This window comes from Sciurus vulgaris (genome assembly GCF_902686455.1).
Source record: "Sciurus vulgaris genome assembly, chromosome: 4".
Lineage (NCBI taxonomy): Eukaryota > Metazoa > Chordata > Mammalia > Rodentia > Sciuridae > Sciurus > Sciurus vulgaris.
In genome coordinates, this window is record NC_136464.1 from 84,484,444 (window position 1) to 84,507,868 (window position 23,425).

Consider the following 23,425-nt stretch of genomic DNA (forward strand, 5'->3'; position numbering starts at 1 on the left):
ACCACCCTTCCCTACACACTAATACTCTGCTGCACCAGAACAGAGAAATTAGAAGGCCTTGATCTTGCATCATGACCTAATTTTTTTTCTCAACCTCAAGAAAGTCCTTCACAGGGCCTTCGTTACTTTCAGAGTGTTTTTGAGAAGTAGGGACTTGGAGGAACTTACTTTCTGACCCTGTGTTGTCATTCCACCATGGAATAATAAAGTTTGCCCCATGTCTATCTTTATAGAGGAAGGAATCATCCTTATAGGGTGTCTTACAAACTTTTTTCCAAAACATTATATAGATCAATTGTATTTTAATCTTTAGGGAAAAAGAGAATATAGTCTTATTTCTTCCTTTTCTGTCTTCCTCATTTTCTCCTCCCTTGCTTTCTCTTTCTGTTTCTGTCTTCTTTTCTTTTCTTTTTATTTATTTATTTTTGATGCTGATGATAGAACCCAGAGACTTGTGCATGCTAGACATAAAATCTACCACTGACTGATAACCCCAACCCCACTTTTTCTCTTTTATTTGATGTATTTATGGATTTATCACCTCTGCTTCAGGGAATATTCCTTATCCTAGGGAACAGAGATGAATGGAAAATGATTCCTTTTAAAACCCCAAGGAGTTCATAAGGGAAACATTTGTACAGATATAACTAAGACTCAGTAGATTGTATAGTAATAAATATGGGCAAGTTACTCTTATGCATAAGGGGCAACAAAAACCCTATTTAGAAAATGCTCTGATTTCCATAGATTTTATTCCCAGTTATTTTGTGAAGTCATAGAGTCAATTATCTATGGTCGAATAACAGTATTTTCATTTGTTGAATTTTATAGGTGAGTATAATTAGGGAAGAGTGGATAGATTGCAGTAGTGTTGGAGACCTTTCAGTGGGAAGACTGCATACTGGGTCCCTGAGTTCTTGAGTTCCAGGTTCCTTTCTCCGATGTGGGGAAGCCTCCAATGCATCTCTGAAATTACTATGTTTTTCAGAGACTAGAATAATAACATAACAGGGTTATGGATGGAAACAAGTATGTGTGTTTTTTAAAAGTACTTACATTTTATTTTTTTTAATTGTCATAGAATATTTTTAGTATTTCTAAGGTATAGTTTGATATTCAATACAAGTACACAAGGTGTAATGATCAAATAGGATAATTAGCATTTTAATCTCAAATATTTATCATTTCTATATGTTAGGTACTTTTGGGTTCTTCTTTTCTAATTTTTATGAATCCTATAAGAAGTTGTAGTCTATAGTTATCTTACTTTAGAAAATCAGAACCAATACACCCTGTATTATTGTATTTTCAATACTGTTATCTAGTGAAGGAAATATGCTTTAATTTGACATGACAGTAGGAAGGGCCTGCGTTTTGGTGTTGCTGCCGGTCATACCTCTCCCCTTTTAGAATTCCAACCAAGAACAGATAAAAAGTACCAGGTGAGGATCAAAATTGCATATTCTCTTATTACTGGTGACTTGGATCAGAAGTTTCACTGCCCTGAAGCATGTAGGAGACTGTCTTCTTACTGCATTCTGCCCTAAATGACCAGGTGTACCAAACCCTGTCACTGAAGGACAGCTGTAGACCCTCAGGGAGAGGAAGTTTCAGGCTTTCCTTGGGAAGGAAAGAACAGGAAGGAGGCTCCACCCACAGTGCTGCGGGTGGGTCAGAAGAATAATACAGGTGCAAGAGGCAGGGCTGCTTCTGATTTAATGGACCCCTTGAGAAGCAAGTTTTTGGCTCTCTGGTTATATATTAAACCTTTAGTAGCAAGAGTTATTTCAGATCCTTGGAGTTCTATTTGCTATTAAAATTAACACCAAAGTAGACCAAATGGCATTGGAAAAACTCTAGAAATGTAATCCATTGCATTCAACCTATGAAGGTTGATTCAGTAATTTCATAACTAAATGGATTCTACCTTGATTTCCTTCTAGCATTCTACAAACCTTAGTCAGAGGCTCTGCCCGCAATTGTAGTCAAACTTATAATCTACTCTTAACAGACTAAGAAGGCCTCAGGTGGCTAAATTGCACTGGGTTGGCTCTGTTTGCGAGCATGGAAATGATGGAATTTGCTGACCCTAACCCTAACCCTAACCCTAACCCTAACCCTAACCCTAACCCTAATCCTTTGTGAAGCTCTGATTTCTTATTGAATAACTGAGTAGTTTTCCTAATATACACACGGTATGAATTTCCAGATAGAATATTTTTATTAAGTAATTAATATGTGGCTTTTCTTAGTAATTTGGTATTGTTATTTCTCAGTCAATGACTAATTAACAGCATAATTGCCGTTATGTGGAGATCTCAGTTTTTTTATATTTAAAAAATTTGGGGATCTGGGTTCTTATGCTTGGAAAGGCTTCCATAGGAGTTTTTTATTTTATGTATTTATATTATTTAATTTGGTTGGTTGGTTTTCCTTTTATTCAGTGAAGAGGGAGGGGAGACCCTGGAAGCTTCCTTTTAAAGAAAATGTATGCTAGAATAGATCAAACCCTGACTTGTAACTTTGAATCCAAGCTACCTCCTAGAGATCTACCATGGTAGCCATGACAATGAGATTCTACAATGGCAGGGATTCCTCTCATCCTATTCCTCTTAGGCCCTGCTCAGCATGACTGCAGATAAATATACAGGTATCTTATGGTCAGTGGTATCTTACCTAAAATGACATGAAACATTAGCAGATCTAGGAACTGCTACAAAATTGTACCTTGCAACCTAAAAAGAAATCTGATGTGTGTTTTTTGTTGTTGTTGCAAAACGATTTTGTTTTGATCATTAACCCTCTACTCTTTTTTTTTTTTTTTTTTTTTTTTCTTTGTAGTCCGGGAATAAAACCCAGGATGCTCTGCCACTTACGCTACATTCTCAGCTTTTTCTATCTTTTATTTTGAGATAGAGTCTTGCTAAGTTGCATAGACTGGGCTTGAACTTGTAGTCCTCCTGCCTCAGCCTCCCAAATCACTGTGATTACAGGTGTGCACCACTGTGCCAGGCTCACATTATCAACTTTTTTTTAGGGTGGCTTATCAGGGATTGAACTCTGGGGCACTCAATCACTGAGCCACATCTCCAGCCCTATTTTGTAATTTATTTAGAGATAGGTCTCACTGAGTGTTGCTTCGGGCTTCACTCTTCTGATCTGGCTTTGAACTGGAGATCCTCCTGCCTCAGCCTCCCAAGTCGTTGGGATTACAGGTTGTGCACCACCTTTGCCCAGTGCATCATTAACTCTTATGAAAAGATACCCTGAATTCTTGGTTTTCAGATTTTAGTATAGAAATACATCCACTAATCAGTTCATTTTTCTTTACTTATTATAGTCAGAAATACTTCAATTTTGCTTTTGCAGAAAAAGTTAGCATGTCCATGCCTGACCATACAGATGTCTCTCTGAGCCCAGAAGAGCGAGTCCGGCCCTCAGCAAGCTGGGCTGTAATATCACCAATCAGTGAAGACATCACCCCACGCCGCTACTTCAGGTCTGGAGTAGAATGGAGAGGATGGCATCTGTGTATTTGGAAGAAGGAAACTTGGAAAATGCCTTGTTCTTTATAATAAATTTATAACGTAAGTCCTGTTCCAGGCCTTTAAAATAAGAAAATTGGAGAAATACTTCCCTGAGATATGATGTGGACAATTAGGTAGCAAGAAATTTTCACATTCAAACCAATTTTTTTTTTTTTTTTTTTTTTTTTTTTTGATACTGGGGATTGAACTCAGGGGCACTCGAACACTGAGCCACATCCCCGGCCCTATTTTGTATTTGTTTAGAGACAGGTTCACAATGAGTTGCTTAGCACTTTTGCTGAGGCTGGATTTGAACTCAAGATCCTCCTGCCTCAGCCTTCCGAGCCACTGGGATTTCAGGCGTGCACCACCATGCCTGCCTCAAACCAATTTTATTATTTACAAGACCATTAACTATCCAGGCTTTTAAGTTACTAAGAAGTTTACAGCATCTAGACAGGTTCTCTGAGGTTAATGTGGGAGCGATTAGGCTCTCCATAGCCCAGCCTGGAAACCTCATGTCTCATTCCTCAAAAGTAACATTTCTCATTTCATGCCATTCTTCCCCCATTGGATTGTAAACTTTCTAAGGAGGATGAGCCATAGTACAGATCCTTCCATAGCACCTGGACATGCCATCAGCATTTTAAATATTGATCTGGTGGGTTGAGACTAGGGGACAAATGGTGGGAACTTAGGAAAGATGTGGTTCAGGGCAAGGATATAGTGATTTCATTTAGTCCTTAGTATTTTTCTTTAAAGAAAGGCAATTTAACTATGTAAGAATTGTATGTATAAAGGGTTTCTCAAAATGTTGAATGAAAGTGACTACCTCAAAATAGCCATCCATGTAAAAATGTCATTTCCCATTGGATATTTGTTGGTAACATATCCTTGTTAGAGGTAACAGAAATGGGATTTGGAGTTTTCTTACAAGTTTAGCAACTTAACCTCGTTAGAAGGATCTACTATTAGCTGGACGGAGTGGATTGCATGCCTATAATCCCAGTGGACTCAGGAGGCTGAGGCAAGAGGATCTCAAGCTCAAAGCCAGTCTCAGGATTTAGTGAGGCCCTAACAACTCAGTGAGACGCTGTCTCTAAATAAAATACAGAAAAGGGCTGGGGATGTGGCTCAGTGGTTGAGTGCCCCTGAGTTCAATCCTTCGTACTAGGAAAATAAAAACCCAAAAACCGAATCTACTGTTATCAATAATTATTTAATCTAAGATGAACTTCTTATTTTTTATTTTATTAAAAGTCACATGTTGATTAATTTCACTAGTTTATACATTAATTTTAATTTTACTTTAATTGACAATTATATATACTTATGATGTAATTATAATGTTTATATATGTGCATGGTGAAATGACTAAATCATGGCTAATATATTCATTACCTCAAATACCATTTTTTTGTAGCAAGAATATTTAAAATCTACTCTCTAGGTAATTTCCAAGTGTATAGGTGCATTAATTATGATTCCCATGTTGAATATGGGCTTTCCTAAACTTACTCCTTCTAACTGAAATTTTTGTCCTTTGACCAACACCTCCCCAACCCCCTCCCTGTCCCCAACCCCTGGTAAACACTGTTCTACTTCCTGCTTTCTTGAGTTTGACTTCTTAAAATTTCACATGTAAGTTAGATCATGTAGATAATGATCATGTAGATCATTTGTATTTCTTTACCTTATAATTTCACAAATTTAGTTGGGGACTTATCCTGCGAACTTTCTAGAAATCGAAAAGAAAGTGTTTTAAAAACTGTGTTCCATAATTCTACCAAGAGCAAAGTTAAAAGTGGTTTAAATAATCTATATATTTCTAAGTTAGTGAACAATAAAATTTAACTTGGAAATTTAAGTAATGGTTAGAAACCTTTGCCCTACCTGGGTAAATCACTTGTTTTATAAAGTGAAGCAATAAATATGAAATTGAAAGTTCCTACCACCATTGACAGCTAAGACTTGACAGAAATTTTTGTTTCTGAACTATGTTACCAATGAATAATATTTATTTTTTACTTTCTCCACTTTATACACATACCTATGGAATCCCAAGTGTGGTAAGAAGGGAAGACACAATATTACCATTCCTGTTTTCCCGATAGCCTTGTTATCAGATGAAATGAGATGATAAATATGTATATGTGATCTGTAAACAACAGAATCAGTAATCGCAAGGTATCACATAATTGTTGGTAGAAATAGTATTTATAGCCTGTTTTGATCATTTACAAATTTTTATTGAATACCTGTTATAAACTGGATACTGTGCTTCAGGCTGGGGGACATAGCAGTGCACAATAAAGAATTCCTGCCCTTATCTTCACTTTATCTGGGAGCCATGCACCTGGTTTCAGGGATTTACCTTCAGTTTCTGCTGTATCTTGTTCCTCCAAAAGGATGACAAATAAATAACTCCTAATTAACACCTCCTAACCAACTAGGGATTCTGGTTGTCATTTCTCTTAGTTTGGATTTTCAGTTAAGAGTTTTGATTCATACATAATGGTGCTATTGATTTACCAGTGGTTGGTTGAGTCTTTTTCAAGGGTGATAAAAGATTTATATTTCTGAACTCTTACACACATAAAAAAGATGGGACTCTGGTGGGATCAACTGTCCAGGACCTGGGAGAGACCAAAACGACTTGGTCTGTTTGAGGAAAATTTATCTTGACCTTAGCCCTGTTAGCCTCAGTGGTTAACTTGTTGAATTTAACTCTTCTGGAATGCCAAAATAATACTCCTGCCAATTTACTGAAAAGATAGATGGAAGACTACATGTTAACAATAAATTATTAAGCATGTCATTTTTAAAAGGATGCTCAGTCTCAGAAACCATCTGTGTTAGTCAGCTTTTTATCGCTGTGACCAAAATACCTGACAAGAAAAACTAGAGAAGGAGAATTTGTTTGGGGTTCACAGTTCTAGAGATTCAGTTTGGGTTCACAGGCTCCATTGCTCTGACCTCAGGTGAGGCAGAACATCATGGTGGAAGGGTGTGGTGGAGGAAAGCTGAAGCAGAGAGAGAGAGAGAAAAGAGGAAGGACAAGAGGTAATTCCCAAAGGCGTACCCTAGTGACCTTAGTGACTGCTTCCTCCAGCCAAGCCCTACCTGCCTATAGTTACCCACCAGGAGTTCATTCAAATTGTTAATCCATTAAGTGAATTCATTCACTGATGAGGTTTTAGCTCTCGTCATTTAATCATTGCCTAAAAACCCCACCTCTGAATCTTGCTGTATTGGGGACCATGCTTTTTAAAACATGAGCTTTTAAAAGTCCAAACCATAACACTGTCTTTGGCTTTTGCTGCCATATAATGCTAAGAATGTTTTCTTTTTCTCTAGCTTGTTTGTAGAAAAGCTTCCTAAGCCACCGAGATTACCAGCAATGTGCAGTGCCCGAGAAGCAGGATATTATGAAGGTATTGAGGGATCAATTCTCTGCTGTGGGATCAAATGTTCCATAAGTATCTATTATTTGATTTCCTGCCCGGTTCCATTCCTCGCCATCTCTTCCCTCTGGAGATTTTGAGCATCATTCCATTAGGCATGATGTTTCGATTTCTTCTTGACATTTAATGATTATGACTGAGCCACTGTGAGGTCTCTAATTGATGTTGGGGGAAAAAGAAAGACAAAGAATGTGCACAAATCACCTTATGAGATTGAGAAGGGATTATTTTACAGTTCCTCTCAGAGACCAAGAGGATCGTTATATATTTCCCTGTGCTTGTTTGAGGTAGTCATTTTGATTGGTTTTGATTAATCTGTATAGCCCTGAACCCAACAATTTGAAAATCAGTGTTGATTTTTAAAGCAGCCACAACAGTTCTAACTACAGTCATATTGCATAATGATGCTTCAGTCCATCACAGATGGCCTGTGGACCGTTGGTCTCATTAAATGATATTGCCTAGTGATATCAAGGCTGCCATAGTTCGTGTAAATACACTCTATGATGTTCATACAATGACAATTCATTGAATGATACATTTCTCAGAACTGTCACATTCTTAATTGACACATGACTCTGTTTGCCTCTTAGAGAACTGGTCTTATACCAGTTATATCAAGATAAAATGTTGACAGGGTGGTCTGCTTGAAATATTCTCAAGAAAAAGAAAGACCGTTGTAAAGTATTTATAATACATACACTACAATATGTTTAGCTGAAAATATATCCTTTTGAATAAACATGTACAATGTTTCCCATTAATTCCTCTAAATAGTTTGTGTTGATCTTACAAGGAGTTACAGTAATGTATACAAGGCAATCAGCATAAAATTTTTATATGATTTTTGAAAACTATGTTATCATATGGAATAGAAGGTCTCCTACTAGTCCTGTGAAGCCTGAGGCTACTTGGAAGCAGAACTCAAATTTGTCAAATGTTTATCTACATTTTAAAAAAAAATGTTTGTACTCACACATAACCATGTCTTTATATAGCATTTTCCCCCAGCTCATTCAACCTCAGAGAGTTCTGTATGGAAACCAAAAGTCCCAGGCTGCCAAGGTGACTCTTTTCCTATAATGGAGGGTTGTTCATATTTTTATCGGTAGGAGAAAAACTTGTATACATTTCTTGTTTGTGACTTTATTAAATAAATGGATAGGTAAAAGAATGAATGAATTGAATGACAAAGGATTAGAGAATAAAAATTTTGGTGAAGGAGCCTGGTTAGAGGCAGGAGAGTTGGGTTTCTACATAGTCACTAGTGAGGCCTTTGCTTCCTCATCTGCGAAAGGAGGGTAGTGCTGGATCATATCAGGTTTCCCAGATCTTCCTGCCATTAAGATTCACTGGCTTCTAAAGTCCTTAAAAGTTTTATCTTATTTAGTCTTTTAAAAAAATGCAAGGTAACTAGGTATAATAGTTTTACTACTTTGACTATTCAAATATGCCTATAAATATAATCTGTGCATATTTAATTATGTGTTCCTTCCCACACAGACCCAACTCTACTATGGTCACTGTATGATACATAAAAATAGAATAGGGGGAAAAAAAAGCAATCTCTGGGGCCAGGCACACATGCCTCTAATCTTGGAAGCTTGGGAGGCTGAGGCAGGAGGACAGTGAAACTTAAACCAGCCTCAGCAAATTGAGGCACTGAGTTCAATCCCTGAACCTGGCCCCAGACCCTGCAGAAAAAAAGAATCACTTGGGGGGGAAGTTGTTTGAAATGCAGATTTCCCAATTCTTTCTCTAGTTAATTCTGGTAGATTTGTGATTAGGCCTGGAATCTATTTTATGAAGTATGATTCAGCTGCCTTCTACACTCTGGCTTGTCTAGGAATCTCTACCCTTCAAATATCCTCCAATGTTTAATTATGATGCTGCGTGATTTACATATGAAATAATGATTTTACCTACTTCCAAAAAGTGAGCACCTGCCTAAACAAAGTGCTTATCTAAACCGATGGAATCAATAGTCTAACGAAGGAATGTATATATATATATTCTTCTTTTTTTAAAAAAGCTTTCCTACTGAAAGTTATATTTTGGAGTCCTAGAATGGACAGACTTATTTTTCTGCTATCATGTTATTCTTGTCTTGATTTCTAATACATATGCCAGCTGCTTTTCTTTCTCAGCTGATGATCTGAAGGAGTATACTGAGAATTCTACTAATGATATGTACATATGTTTTTAAAAGAAACTGAAGGAGATTGCGTTCCCAAGGACAGATGAATTGAAAAAAGGGGACCTTTTAAGAAATACAATGTAGAATACCAAGAATATTGCAAAGCAAAGTAAGTTCATTGCTACATTTATTTCATGACTATTTTCTTACATATTTTTTTTGAATTTCCCACTTGTATGTTTTTCAAATGGCCCATATGCATGTAAATTAAAAATAAAAAGGCAGTGATGGGAAATCAATAAAAATTCATGTTGGTGTCCGGTTAAGCACTTTCACCAAAGATGTGGTATTTTTCTTTCCCTACAACATCTAATAAAGCAATGCATTAGAAGATAGTTTTGCTGCAGAGACTTAAATAGAGCTTTTGACCAACTTTTGCCAATGTAACCTTGAACCAGATGACTGGGTTTGTTGTTATTGTTGTTTGTTTATTTGTTTATTTGTTTTTTCAGATGGACAGAGGCAGTAGGAAGTAGAGGGAACAGTGTGTGGTTTCTGATGTGTCTAATTATGTAGGTCTTGGAAATGTGATTTTGATTCTTAATCATTACAGTCACTATTACGTTGGATAGAGCAGCTAACCCTTTGGGTAAAACTTAATTATGGCACCAAAGGTGGTTTGTTCCTGGATCATTATTATATAAAGAGTAAAAATGATAATGATATCTAAGAGACAGGAATCAAAAGAAAAAACTGACCAATTTATGGGTCACAGATGGCTATTTGGTACTTAAAATGTGACTAGTGTGACTGAGGCACTGAATTTCTAATTTTTAAAAAATTTCAAATAATTTAAATTTTAATAATCACATGTGGCTAATGGCTGCTAGACTGAGCAGTACAGTCTAGAGGTGAGATATTTTGTTCCATATGGTCTGGCCAGACAAGCTGAGTCAACAACCCTGACATTGATTTTCCAATATTTAGAAGCGTAGGGAAATGGCAGAAACCTGATTTTCTCTGGTAAAATATGAGTAGATTTAGAACAGCTGTCTTAATCAGATTAAGGGACTTTTTCTATGATGTATGTTTTCTATGATATGTGTTTTCCTCAGTGTTTCATGAGTGTCCCTGTGGGAGTATCAAGCTCTCTGCTAGATTGACAGTGCCTCATCCCAGTTTGATGATTTTGTCTTGAGAACTAACTTTCTTTTTTTTTTTTATGGGCAACCACATTTTTAGAACAAATATAAAGCCGAAATACTGAAAAAACTGGAGCATCAGAGATTGATAGGAGGCGGAAAGAAGGCGAATCGCTCAGATGCGCCAGCAGCAGCTAGAATCGGAGCAGTTTCTGTTTTTCGAAGATCAGCTCAAAAGGCAAGAGTTGGCTCGAGGTCAGATGCGAAGTCAGGAGACCCCTACACTGTCGGAGCAGATTGATGGAAGTGCTCTGTCCTGCTTTTCCACACACCAGAACAATTCCTTGCTGAATGTATTTGCAGATCAGCCTAACAAAAGTGATGCAACCAGTTATTCTAGCCATTCTCCTCCAGTGAACAGGGCCTTAAAGCCCGCGGCTTACTCTAAGTGCTGTTCAGAGTAAGTGCTGACATGCCTCCTGCAAAGACTCTGATGCTCCCTGATGGAACCATTTTCCTGTAGCATCTTGGAAGGTCTCTTCATTTTATTACTAATTATGGTAGAATCCCTACATTAAATGGTGTGAATTGCAGATTACCCTTTCAGCACTCTCCTGACTTATACTATATATTAACTTTATTTTATTTTAATTTTTTGCATTTTTAAATTTTTTTTATTTTTTTATTTGATTCATTGTACACAAAATGTTTATTTTGAAACATTGTTTTGTTTCTCTGGTTGTACGTGAAGTAGAGGTCACACCTTTGCGTAATCATACATGTATATAGGGTAATGATGTTTGTCTCATTCTATTATTTTTCCTTCCCTCCACCACATCCCCACCCCTCATTTTCCTCTATACAATCCATCCTTCCTCCATTCTTGCCTCCCTCCCACCCTGTTATGTATCATCATGCACTTATCATTCGACCTTTGTTTTTTTTGGGATTGACTTATTTCACTTAGCATGATATTCTCCAACTGCATCCATTTACCTGCAAATACCATAATTTTATTCTTCTTTATGACTGAATAATATTCCATTGTGTATATATACCACAGTTTCTTTAAAGGGCATCTAGGTTGGTTTCACAATCTAGCTATTGTGAATTGAGCTGGTATAAACATTGATGTTGCTGTGTCATTATAGTATGCTGATTTTAAGTCCTTTGGGTATAGGCCAAGGAGTGGGATAGCTGGGTCAAATGTGGTTCCATTCCAAGTTTCTAAGGAATCTCCATAACTGCTAAATTTCAGGAAACAAGCCCAATGATAGAACAAATATTATAGGACTGAATTTTGTCCTTGAATAGATTTTGAATGAGAATTCCAAGCATTTTTTCTTCCTTGTGTTTAATCATGAAGCACATGAATTTTTAAGGTAAACATTTATCCAGAGAGGAAAGGAAAATGTTGAGACTATCTCGTCCAGACCTTTGCTCAACAATACAGTGTTAATTCCTGGGGTGTTTAGCACCCCAGGGTCTCACTACACATAAAGAGCTAAAATCCAAATGGCATATGCATTTCTGCTAATAATTAGTGCTGCTTAGTATTGTTAGATCAATGTTGGCTAGTTTCCAAAATCAGAGATCTCTTCCTGGCAGAAACTCCAATGGAGTTTCTGTTACCATTTCAGAGTGTTATAATAGGCAGCCATTTTATTAGCTAATTTACTGCTGATTATTCCAAAAAATGTGCTTTTCCTTACTGATCACCAGCTTTTCCTTAGGACATAAGCAACATCTAGTAAATACATTAAAGACTTTTTTTAACTTTATTTTGTTTACATATTTATATGCGGTGCTGAGGATCAAACCCAGTGCCTCACATGCCAGGCAAGTACTCTACCACTGAAGCACAACCCCAGCCCAAATATTTATACCATGTCTTAAAAGATACAAGATGCATTTTCTATAACCTGCATATTTAATGTTATATTTGCTGTGTGCCAAAATAAACACACATCCATGGAAGACAGTTGTTCCAGGCACAAAAATGTAAAAGTAATAGCACTTTACCACTTTGTTTATAAAATAATTTATATATGAAATGTAATTTTTACCTTCCTTCTAGTCAATGTTTAAAGTGTTTTTAAACAAAATGTGGAAAGTGGAAGATTTGTGTTTCACTTTTTTCCCCCTCTTTCTGTGTCTCAGATTAGTGGTTGAAGGGACTGAGATGTGTAGTCTTATCAAAAGATCTTTTGCCACAAATTTCTGCTGCTGGCTGAATCTAACACCATAAGAGGAATAGAAACCTGTGGAATACTTTGTGGAAAGTTGGTATGGTCTTTTTTAAGATCTCTTTGGCACATGATGTTTCAAATAGTACTAGAAATCCCTTGTGATATGCAGAGCAGAATAAAGCATGCTAAAATATTATGAAATTAACCTTAAAAATGTAAATCTTCTAAATTATAATCATTATTCATGGAATTATCTGAGAAAATGGATTGTAAAATTTCAGAAGGATTGTAAAATTTTCTCTATAAAAGGCCTGTTTGAAAGAATTGATCAAGCCATGAATTAAATCTTTGTTAATGGGAGATCACAAGTATTCAGTTTTCCAAATTCATCTTGTGTGCTAAATCTTATTTCCTTCACCATTGTTAGTTTTCCATGTGATCTGTTCGTATAATTGACTTTCTATCTGTTCTCACCTGCAGTAGGTACATGCCATCGTTTTTCAGATGCAGGTGAAATAAAACTGGAATTTTGTTGTTTTCTTTGGTTCAACGCAATAGTTTTGGCAAACCAAGTTATGTAAACACTGGTTCTGTTTTATTATGGAAATGTTACCAGAAGTATGTAATAAAGGGCAATATCAAAATAGATGGAGCTAATCCAGGGCTTGCTTTCTTACCACAACAAAGACGAGCAATGTGTCTTTGGAAGCATTCTTTTGTTATTTTCTCTGGTTATCAGTTAAATTTCTGGATTCAGGCACATTTTCAGTCCTCAATATTTAGCTTAAACAATATGTTTTATTCAGCATGCATCCTCCTGCTAAATTCCAGTGTTTTATCATCACTTTCCTCCAGGAGAGGGGAAGCCACCTCTGATGAGCACTGAGTGATCATCATCTTCCACCCGTAGTCCCCTCTGTTGCCCTTCAGGGGACTGAGGGCTGTGGAAACTTCCTCCCCTACATTTTATGTTGGTGTGGTTGATTGGTTGATTCATTCATTCATCATCATTCCATCTGCATCAACATTTACTAAGTATATGTGCCAGCACTGTGCTGGTCTTTCAGCGGCCTACACAGTCTTGGTCCCTGCTTGTGAAGAGCCAGACAGATAACTTAAGTGGGACCAAGTGCTCTCAGTGAAAGTGCAGGCTATCAAGGGAATGTGTAACTGGGGAACCTGACCTTGTGGGTGAGGATGTGGAGCTGGGCTTCCCTGAGGGGTGGTGTCAAAGCTAAGACTGAAGAATAGAGCAGCCCTGAAAGGGGCGGGTGGAATGGAAGGAACAGTTGTAATCAAGGCAGAAGAAACATTGCCCAATGTGCAGGAAGGTCCTAAGGCTAGAGAGAGGATAGTGGTGGAGGAGGATGGAGACGCCAACCTGCCGTGGGCAAAACAGCTCCTCAGCTCCAATGACTCTAGTACAAGGATTCCCTCACCACCTGGGATGCTTCAAGTCATCTCTTAACTTTACCTGAGGGGGATAATTTGTTTATCTTTTTTTTTCTTTAACTGTGAAAAACCAAAATATTGTCTTCATTCTGGAAGATTCTAGTGAGACTTCTCAGTATTAGAAGAAAGTCATAAGTCTTTTTCAGAGAAATTAAATACAATTAATAAAATAAACCATCAACTTGCACAAGCCTTAGAAATGTGCTTCAGTAACACTACAAAATTATTTAAGTCGCATCTTCCCTTTCAAACAAACCTGCCCTTGTTTTGTTCCGAATTATCCATTGTAAATCTAATGTGTCAAGATATTACTTATTAACTAAATTGTTTTGGCCCTCCCACTTTCCAGGATGTTATTTTCTTTTTATGCTAGATTTTCTACTGGTGAAAGTGGGTTTCAGGTTCTAAACAATTGACTCTCAAAACTTTGGGCAAAGAATCCATTTTTACATTTGTGACTTTTTAAAATTGTGGTGGAGTGTGGAGGGGTGGAGTGGGGAGCCAGGTTGTAAGGGAAATCTCGAGTCTTGTGGCAAAACATTTCCCATCAGATTTTTACTATTTACTATTTACTGTTCTTTTTGCTAATTGTCTTTTAGACACATGTTTATTATTCTTCTTGCTAATTGTCTTTTAGACACATAACGAATTTACTATTACCCATGTGATTTGTGCCAAAGCAGTCTGCAGGGCCAAGACTATTGTGACGTGGAGAATGTAGAAGAATTATTCAATGTTCAGGATCAACATGATCTCCTCACTCTGGGATGGATCCACGTATGTTTGGACTTGTGGGTTTCACTTTATTTTATAAGGAATAGTATTTTCTTCCTTGAAGAAATTTAGCTTAACTTAACTTAAATAGCTTCTTGTATTTTTCAAGTATGATAAACACCATTATATTAAAGCATTTTATTCAATGTTAGGCTTTATCTAAGTCTGTTAAATGTGGATTTTTTTTTTTTTTTTTTTTGTAACCAGGGATTGAACCAAGGGGTGCTTACCTACTGAGCCACATCCCTAGCCCTTTTAATTTTTTTTTATTTTTAGACTGGTATCACTAAATTGCTTAGGGTCTTGCTAAGTTTCTGAAGCAGGCTTCAAACTTGGGATGCTCCTGTTTCAGCCTCTCGAGCCACTTGGGATTACAGGCATGTGCCATTGCACCTGGCTCAAATCTGGATTTGAAGAGGGGTATTTTGTGCTTTTTTTGTACCATCCAAAGTTGAGAAAGGAAACCTAAAACGTTTGAAATTAGGTGACTTTTTCTGATGATTTCACATAGTCTAATGGAGGCTAGTCAGATTTTTTTTATTGATTTGACTAAATGTTTGCAATCTTTCCCTTTTCTGTAGGTCTAAATTAGAGGTCTAAGAAATTTCTGAAGATGTTTCTATTAAGAAGCTTTTGTATATATCAAATAGGGTCCATCACGTCACTACACTGACCCTATAGGCCAAGAAGAGAGAGAGAGAGAGAGAGAGAGAGAGAGAGAGAATATATCAGAGTATAAACGTATAAACAGCCATGAAATAGCTAAAGGGGTAGGCCCAAGAATATTGGGTTCTACCATCCAACAGGCCATCATAGGAGCAGGAAAGTGTTTGCAAATCAATTAGACATGAATTTAAATCTCAGCTGTACTAAGAATTTACTATAGGAACTTCAGCAAGTTACTTAAATGATCATAATAATTGGCTTCATGTTATGTTGGATATTAAATGAGATATGCCAATGAATTTCATAACATATTTCTAGGGGCTCAGAAAAATATGTAACTGTTATTATTGGGGATGATACTTTATTTTTCCATTTGGTCTTATGCAGGGACCTGGGATATTGTCTTAGTCCATTCATGCTACTAAAACAACATACCTTAGGTCGAGGAATTATAAGGAGTTTCTTATAGTTCTGGGGGCTGAAAGTCCAAGGTACTGGCAGCACTGGTATCTGATAAGGCTGCTGTCTGCTTCCAAGATGGTGCTTTGATTCTAGGTCCTTACATGTTAGGAGGCAGAAGAGCAAGATAGCACTCCCTCCAACCTTGAGCCCTTTTAGAAGGATGCTAATATTCACTTCCCAAAGGCCATACCTCTTCATGCAGTTACATTGACTAAGCTTTAGCATGAATTTGGAGAGAACACCATCATTCTATGGGTGGGCACAAGTCATCCCATACTTTCTAAGATTTCCAGAGCACGTCTTGGGTGAAGGTGAGAGTTCCTGAAGAATGATGCAATCATTTTGTTTTCTTGTTTATAGAAAAGCACTGGATAGGGTCAACATTCACAGACAAATCTCAATTATTTGGTACTATGTGATTTAGGAGGGCAGAGGAGACTTTATTCTTCTTCTACCTGTAAATTACTATGTCTTCTTAGGGCTTTTAAACTCTTTATTTGCAGGTTCCCTCATTGAGTGAGTGTGGCTAATGATGCCCTCACTTCTTACCAGATTTGTGTGAGCAGATTTTACCAGATGTAAAATCCCTTTGAAACATATAAACTGCCCCTCAAATGCAAGAATTTATTTACCGTGAAGAGTTTGCAAATTTTCCATGTGTCTATTTGCTTTACTTAACAGTAAGTGATAAGCCTTACTGTTTGCTTGAAAATTGCTCTATTTTAGAAAGTCAGTATTTAGTTTAACATAATTTCTATAACAAAAATGCATTTTAAAGCAAAACAAATGGTAGTATAGAAATTGTAACAAATTAAAAAAATGATAGTCCTTTAAATCACACATTATGTTAACAAGTCAGTGGTAGTTTATCTCACAAAGCAATTTCCAAATTAAAAGTACATGTTTTTTCCTATAATTTTCTGTGTACAGAATGTGCCATAATGAATTTAAGTTGTTTAAGTAATGAATTTGTTATAGTTCTAGAATTCTAGAACTTTTTATTTTTAATTTATTTTTCTGTATCAAATCATGATTCAGTGAAAATAGGAATATGTTGCATTTTTAAATCTCAATGATTATAGTAACATTTTTATGCTGGTATTGATGGAGCATAATAATAACCAATTCCAGAGCTAACTTTTTTTCAGATATAAATTAGTCATAGGAAGCAAAGCCTGAATTAGAATCAGGCAGACCTGGATTAGAATTTAGATTTCTTGACTTGACTAGCTTAATGAGCTTCAATGAATTGCTCTCTAGCTTACTTCAGGTTTTTCATCTATAAAATGAGAATAATAATAGCTCTGATCTCATCTTGTTATTGTGAGAATTCAATGATATAATTCACAGTCGGTAATTAGTTCAGAGCCTGGCACATTATTCAATTGCTATAAATGGCATGTGCTGCTATTATCATCACCATCACCACCACCACCACCACTGTCATCATCATCATCATCATCATTTTTAGTTCCATGCAGTCAGGGACTGGGAGCACCATCCTTCTAGGAGAGCTGTCCTCATTGGATAGAAGCGACTTCTCTTGGCAGAAATGGAGGGTCAGAGAATCATGTGGTGTACAGTGTGAAAATAAATTGACAGGCAGAATGATTTGCCTGTTTGACTATCTGATTGTTGCCTCCACAGCACAATAGTTCTTTTGACTACTTCTTAACTTTCTCACCAAGACATTGGAAACTCTGTTACTCAAAGAAAGCATTCCCTGTCAGATAATAGGCTTTAGACCTTCTATTCATGCCTCTACTAAGTATTTGGGTTCTTTAAATTAGGCTAGGGCTAGGGATGTAGCTCAGTGGTAGAGTGCATGCTTAACATGCATTAGGCCCTGAGGTAAATATGTAGCACATGCGTGTGCACACACACATGTGCCCACAAACACATGTACATACAGAAAGTCAGGTAATTTATAGGCCAAGAGTTATTTTTCCTTGTAGAACATGTATCTTTCTGTAAATATCCATGTGATTTACCTTTGTTCTACAAATAGGTAGAAAAGAGTTTTAAAATCTTGTATATCTACCACATACCCTGCTTGTGTGTAATGGCATTAAGCTATTACTATGGGTCTGTGCCCCTTAGTTGATAATAACAACATTAAAATAACAAAAACAGAGTTTTAATAACAGCTAATAACTTTGGCTCCTTTCTTTGTGCTAGGCACTATTCTAAGAATTTTACATAGATTGTCCCATTTAATCTTTATACCAATCTCATAAAGACAGTGATTATCATATATTTTTATTGATGATGAAATGAGCAAGAGGAGGCTATGTAATCTTCCCTGTGTCTTTTACCAAGTGAGTCTTGGAGCCAAGACCCAGATAGTGTGTATCAGGGACCTTTGTTTCTTGAGTAAAATGGTCATATTCTATTTTCATGGATCATTAGGTTTGAATGTGAATTTTTAAGTCATTATGTATGCATCTATTTTTTTATATTCAAATATGAACCTCTCATTTGTCTCTGATAAGCAGAAATTTAACCCAGGAACTTGAAAGATTTCTTTTGATTTGCATTCTCCTTTTCTTTCTCTTAATGTGATTATTCAGTTGCTGTGCATGATGACCCCAAACATCTTCAACAACCTGGAATATAAATATAAACCTTCTATTTATAGGGAATGATGATCCATAAAAGGATATACAGTAACATGTGGAATATTCAACAAATATGTTTATTCCATGGTTTGCATATGATCTAAGGTCTCCAGTCATAGCTCTGCTCCTTACCAGCTACTAATGAGGTTACTTCACCTTTCCCAGTCTCAAGATTCTTGTATGTAAAATTGAAATAATAAAATAAGTATCATGGATGGGTTTAGATGATCAATGAGAATCTATCTGAAACCTCTGGCAAGGTCATTTTCTAGCTCTTTTCTAACAAGAAGAAAGTAGATAACACCCTGGGAGTCACTTCTCAAAAATCACAGTTATTCCAAATAAGCAAGTAATAGGAATGCATAAAGGAGAGATGATGTCAGCAAAATATTTTTAAAAATCCTTATTTGACTGGGTGCAGTGGTACACACCTGTAATCCCAATGACTCCTGCTGAGGCAGGAGGATGGAAAGTTTGAGCCCAGCCTCAGCAACTGTGTGAGACCCTTTCTCAAAATAAGAGTCAATAGTATATGGTATGTAACTCCGTGGTGGACTATACCATCCCTGGGTTCAATTCCCAGTATCATACAGAGGGAAAAAAAGATCTTATTGAATTAATGATGGTAAAATAGAAAAAAAAGCTAATCAATGGAATTTTCTTTTTGAATAGGCTATGGCCATGGCTTAGCCTCAGCTACCCTAATAAGTTTATCCTCTTTTTGTTTACAGACACATCCCACCCAGACTGCTTTCTTGTCCAGTGTTGATCTTCACACTCACTGTTCCTATCAGCTCATGTTGCCAGAGGCTATTGCCATTGTTTGTTCACCAAAGCATAAAGAGTAAGTGTAACTGGAGGGGAACCCAAGGAAGGTTTTGGGCTCTTGGGTCCATGTGTGTCTACACATGGCTTGTGACCTTTGGGAAAAAGAAATGTGTGGCAGCTGACTCCTAAATGCCAGTATCTCTGCAGCCTTTGGCTTTTTAAGGTCCTTGAAGTGGATAACACTTAAGAGGGTTGTTACTGCAGTTTGGTTTTCAAGAACTTCAAGAAATTTCAAGAACTTGGTTTTCTATTGTGTTATGTCCTATCACAAGAAGTTCTCCAGACTTAGGCTCATTACTTCCAAAATGTTCTTAGTTTGGGGAGATAAGATATTGCAGAGTAGTTATGGTCATAGGAATCGAAGATATTTTGGAGTCCTGACTCAACCCTCAAGTTGTAGGATAGACACCTGACCCCTGTGAGCTTCACCTTCTTTGTCTCTCATACCTGCCCATAATGGATTGATGCAAAGGTGATATTAGGTGATGGTGTATGTACAGTGCTTAGCTCAGTGCAGGGCACCAGAGCAAGCACTCAGTGAATAGTTGCTATTGCTATAAGTAGCACTACCATTGGAAGAAAAGTTAGAAATATCTGCCCCTTGTAATTTCCTCTCTAGGGGGACTTTCCTCTGATCTCACACAACAGCACAGCTGCCTGCCCCCGTTGTGGTCCTGCAGGTGCTTGAAATTGTTACTTCCTCCTAGGTTTCTCTCCTCCAGACCAGTCATGGAAATATTGGTTTAGAAAAACCATTGTGGAATTCCTAGTTTGTGTTTTCTTCCTGTGTCCCATTTAAGAACCATGTATGCTGTGTCACTCCAGTAAAGCTTCTGGAAATCCCAAGAGGTCCTGAATTTCATACCTTTTTTTTTTTTTTTTTTTAACCCTGAAATTTAGCACTGGCATCTTCAGGCTCACCAATGCTGGCATGCTTGAGGTTTCTGCTTGTAAAAAGAAGGGCTTTCATCCTCACACGAAGGACCCCAGGCTATTCAGTGTGAGTAGACAGTGTTAGTTATTTTTGCAGGTACTTATTTGTTCCTCTTCCCCACTACCCCCAATTCTCTTCGAAAGAAGAAAAATTACAGCAGTGTGATATGAAGTAAAACACTGTACTGCTTAGTTCAGAACTTTATCTCAGAAAATCAATCTTTGTACTTCTTTGATTTCTTCTATTACTTTATTTATTACAAAATGTTAGGATTTCCATAATAGTTGATTATGCATAAAGTTACCTTTATATTTATTTATTTGTGTGGTATTTAAACATTTTCTTCAGTGTCCAAATAAGCCAACAGTTATTACAGAAAATGATATTAAGTGTCTCATGAATTCTTTCTGCTTGATTTGGATGAATTAATTTTTTTATAACCAATTAAAACTATAATGGTACTTTTGGATAAATTTGCATAGCCCTCCCAAAACATTTGATTACGTCTTTTCTTTCAGTTTGCTTAGAAGTTCTCTGGCTATAATATTAGAGAAACATTAGAGAAATTAGAATTTATTTAAAATGGAATCTACTTGGCAACCTGTAAATACTCTCTTGTTAAAAATGAATAAAACATAATATTTGTTCTAATTGGAAATATTTTTTTAATTAGGAAATTTTTTCAACTAGGAAATCTGCACTTCTTCCTAAATAGAATCATCTATTAAACATTGTAATGTAAAACCAATTTTTTTTCTTTCCTAGATATGCAAACACGTGTTGGTTAAAGACATAAAAATAACTGTGTTGGATCTGAGGTGATATGTTCCATTATAAGCACCATCAACACCAGACACCTGCCCATGGACATGTAGTTGCTGGATTTTCTTAAGATGTTTTCAGAAATGACTGATATTTTATATTTATACATTTTAGACCAGAAAGTTTGATATTTATTGCTCTTGCACATTTTGAAGTTTTCTTTTTGGATTGCTCTGTCTCAAGAGAAGTCACATGGTGTTAAATCAAATACCTATTAATGTACCCAAATACTATTACCAGATAATAAATTGTGCTGAAAAAAAAAGAAGGCTGGTATTTCTAGAGATCTCTGCATACATGTTTAGAATGTTAGGTGTTTTGCTATATATTTTTTTAAAATCATGTAAAATGTAATTTGAAACAAATTCTAGGTACGAGAGGTCTGTAAGGCAAAGTATCTCTTGCTTACCAGTGATAGGAGGTGAGCTGTGCCCACGTGTGAAGAGAAACATGGCTGCAGTCAGCAAAACCCATCCTGTATTTTCAGTGTCATCAGATCCTAGGCTGAGAATCCTGTCTGCAGTGAATCACTGTAGGATACCAGATGGCAGGCTTCAACTTAGGGATCAGGTGTCAGCAGACGATCTATTAACTTTATTTAGAAGGCCAGAAAAAGAAGCTTGAGAGAGTAAGAAAAAGGAAAAAAAAAAAAAAAAAAAAACCTCAGATAAAATCATAGAGTCTGTTACCATAAAAGTCCACAGGGGTCAGGGGTGACAGGGAGAAAAATATGAGAGAATTGACAATTCTAAACCAAACAGATTAAATTTTCAAAAACTAATTTAGAAATAATACTTGTAATTAAATGTATTTATGTATATATTAGCACACAAAGAATAGAAATAAAATAAATTTGAAACTGAATAGGGTGACATAAATACAGTGTCCTGGACTACCACGGATTAGAAAAGCATTTGCAACTGTTACTTAGATAATAAAAGCACTTAACTGGACCAAAAGATGCAGAAATGGAAGGAATGGGTGTTTTATGTATTCTGTTAGCAAATTACATTTCTGAGAAAAACCTGAGGATGGAAACATTGTGGAAAAAAATTTAACTACAAATATAAGAAGAGAAAAATGGAATGTCTTGCCCTCCAGTGGCTTCTTCCTAACACCCTATCTCCTCCATCTTGGTGTCTGAACTCCTAACCTAACAGTACTAGCATCTGCTTTTTAGTTTGGTGATTTTTGAAGGAAATATGGGTATGCCCTGTGTTCCCCTACTTATTTATTCCTCAATACTAGCAGCGTGCCACCCAAGTTCTGCTTGTTTTCTTTCATGAAGAACTGACTATGGGTAGATGGATGACTTGTTCCTGTTTTATGACAACTTGTAGCCTTAGAAAGTTCAGGTCTCAGATTTCAGAAGAGGGCTTGTCTTGCCCCATGCCTTGGGACTTCAGTCTATGGCCACCACTTGCTAAAGGCAAATTGAGTCTGCAAGGCTGACTCTCATGCTCTTTTCTAAGTGTGCTGTCCTCGACTTCTTAAGGACACTATGATATTCTTATATATGCCTGAACAAAAGATTAAATAATTTATTCCAATAAAAATAACTGTAGGGACAAGTGGCAGTTGAGAAATGAGTGATATCTTCTGTGTAGTATTTAAAGATACAGTAATAGGCCAAGAAAATGTAAAACACGTCTGAGGAAAAGCCTTTGGATATGGAATGTTGCTTAGAGATAGAAAGGATTCAGCGGAGAGCCAAGAACATTTAGCTTCTTAGATTTCCAAAGAGAAGCTATAAGTATGCAAAACTAATTAGACTCCTTTTGAATACAAATTAGAAGGGAACCTATTTTACTACTAAAAAGGTGTATTGTATCCCCTACACAAGGGAAGCATTCTTGAGCTTATTTCCTTGCAAGGAAACGCACAACTTTAGGACTGAGGTGAAGTTTTAAAAGTTGTTTTTGAAGGGCCTGTGATTTTCTTATTGCCAAGTTCAAACCCAGTTAGCCAGACCTCCCAGCAGATCTTGTCACAGAACTGAACTCTTGGAGACAACAAACCACTGACCTGACCTTGCCTGGTGTAATGAGTCTGCAAGGCATGTTCTGAAAGAAGAACCAACGGGAGAACAGGAGTGGGGCATACCATTGAGGAATGCACCATCCAGAAAGCCAGGCCAGTGGTCCCAGAGTGGCAAGTGCACGTGCAGGTGGTTGACCACTGGAGTTCCTTGGGTGTGCTTGGGTTTCCTTGCCCAGACTTAGTGAGGCTGTCTCTTTTGCATGTGAATCAGCTTCACAGCCCCATGTGCTACTTCCTGACCTCCTAAGGCAAGATAGTTCTGCATATCCTTTCAGACTTGTGTTTCTATGAGAAAATAAATTTCTGTTGTTTAAATATGATCTGTGTATTTTATTATGAAAACCCTAGCAAACTAATACGTTCTTAATAT

At 36.8% G+C, this 23,425-nt stretch overlaps 1 protein-coding gene across 1 annotated transcript; it reads left to right on the forward strand.

Annotated features, from left to right (window-relative positions):
- Positions 1–3,386: 3,386 nt before the first annotated feature.
- Positions 3,387–21,156, forward strand: STAMBPL1 (STAM binding protein like 1; the record flags this gene model as incomplete). Its single annotated transcript, XM_079137877.1, is given in 21 exon segments — positions 3,387–3,432; positions 3,435–3,463; positions 3,465–3,507; positions 3,510–3,560; positions 3,563–3,587; positions 6,885–6,906; positions 6,908–6,961; positions 9,201–9,254; positions 9,257–9,281; positions 9,284–9,297; positions 10,371–10,421; positions 10,423–10,730; positions 12,431–12,443; positions 12,445–12,477; positions 12,479–12,556; positions 14,549–14,581; positions 14,583–14,606; positions 14,608–14,688; positions 19,163–19,275; positions 20,160–20,259; positions 20,959–21,156. Coding segments are annotated over 21 exon segments (1,254 nt in total). The 3' UTR covers positions 21,016–21,156.
- Positions 21,157–23,425: the final 2,269 nt, after the last annotated feature.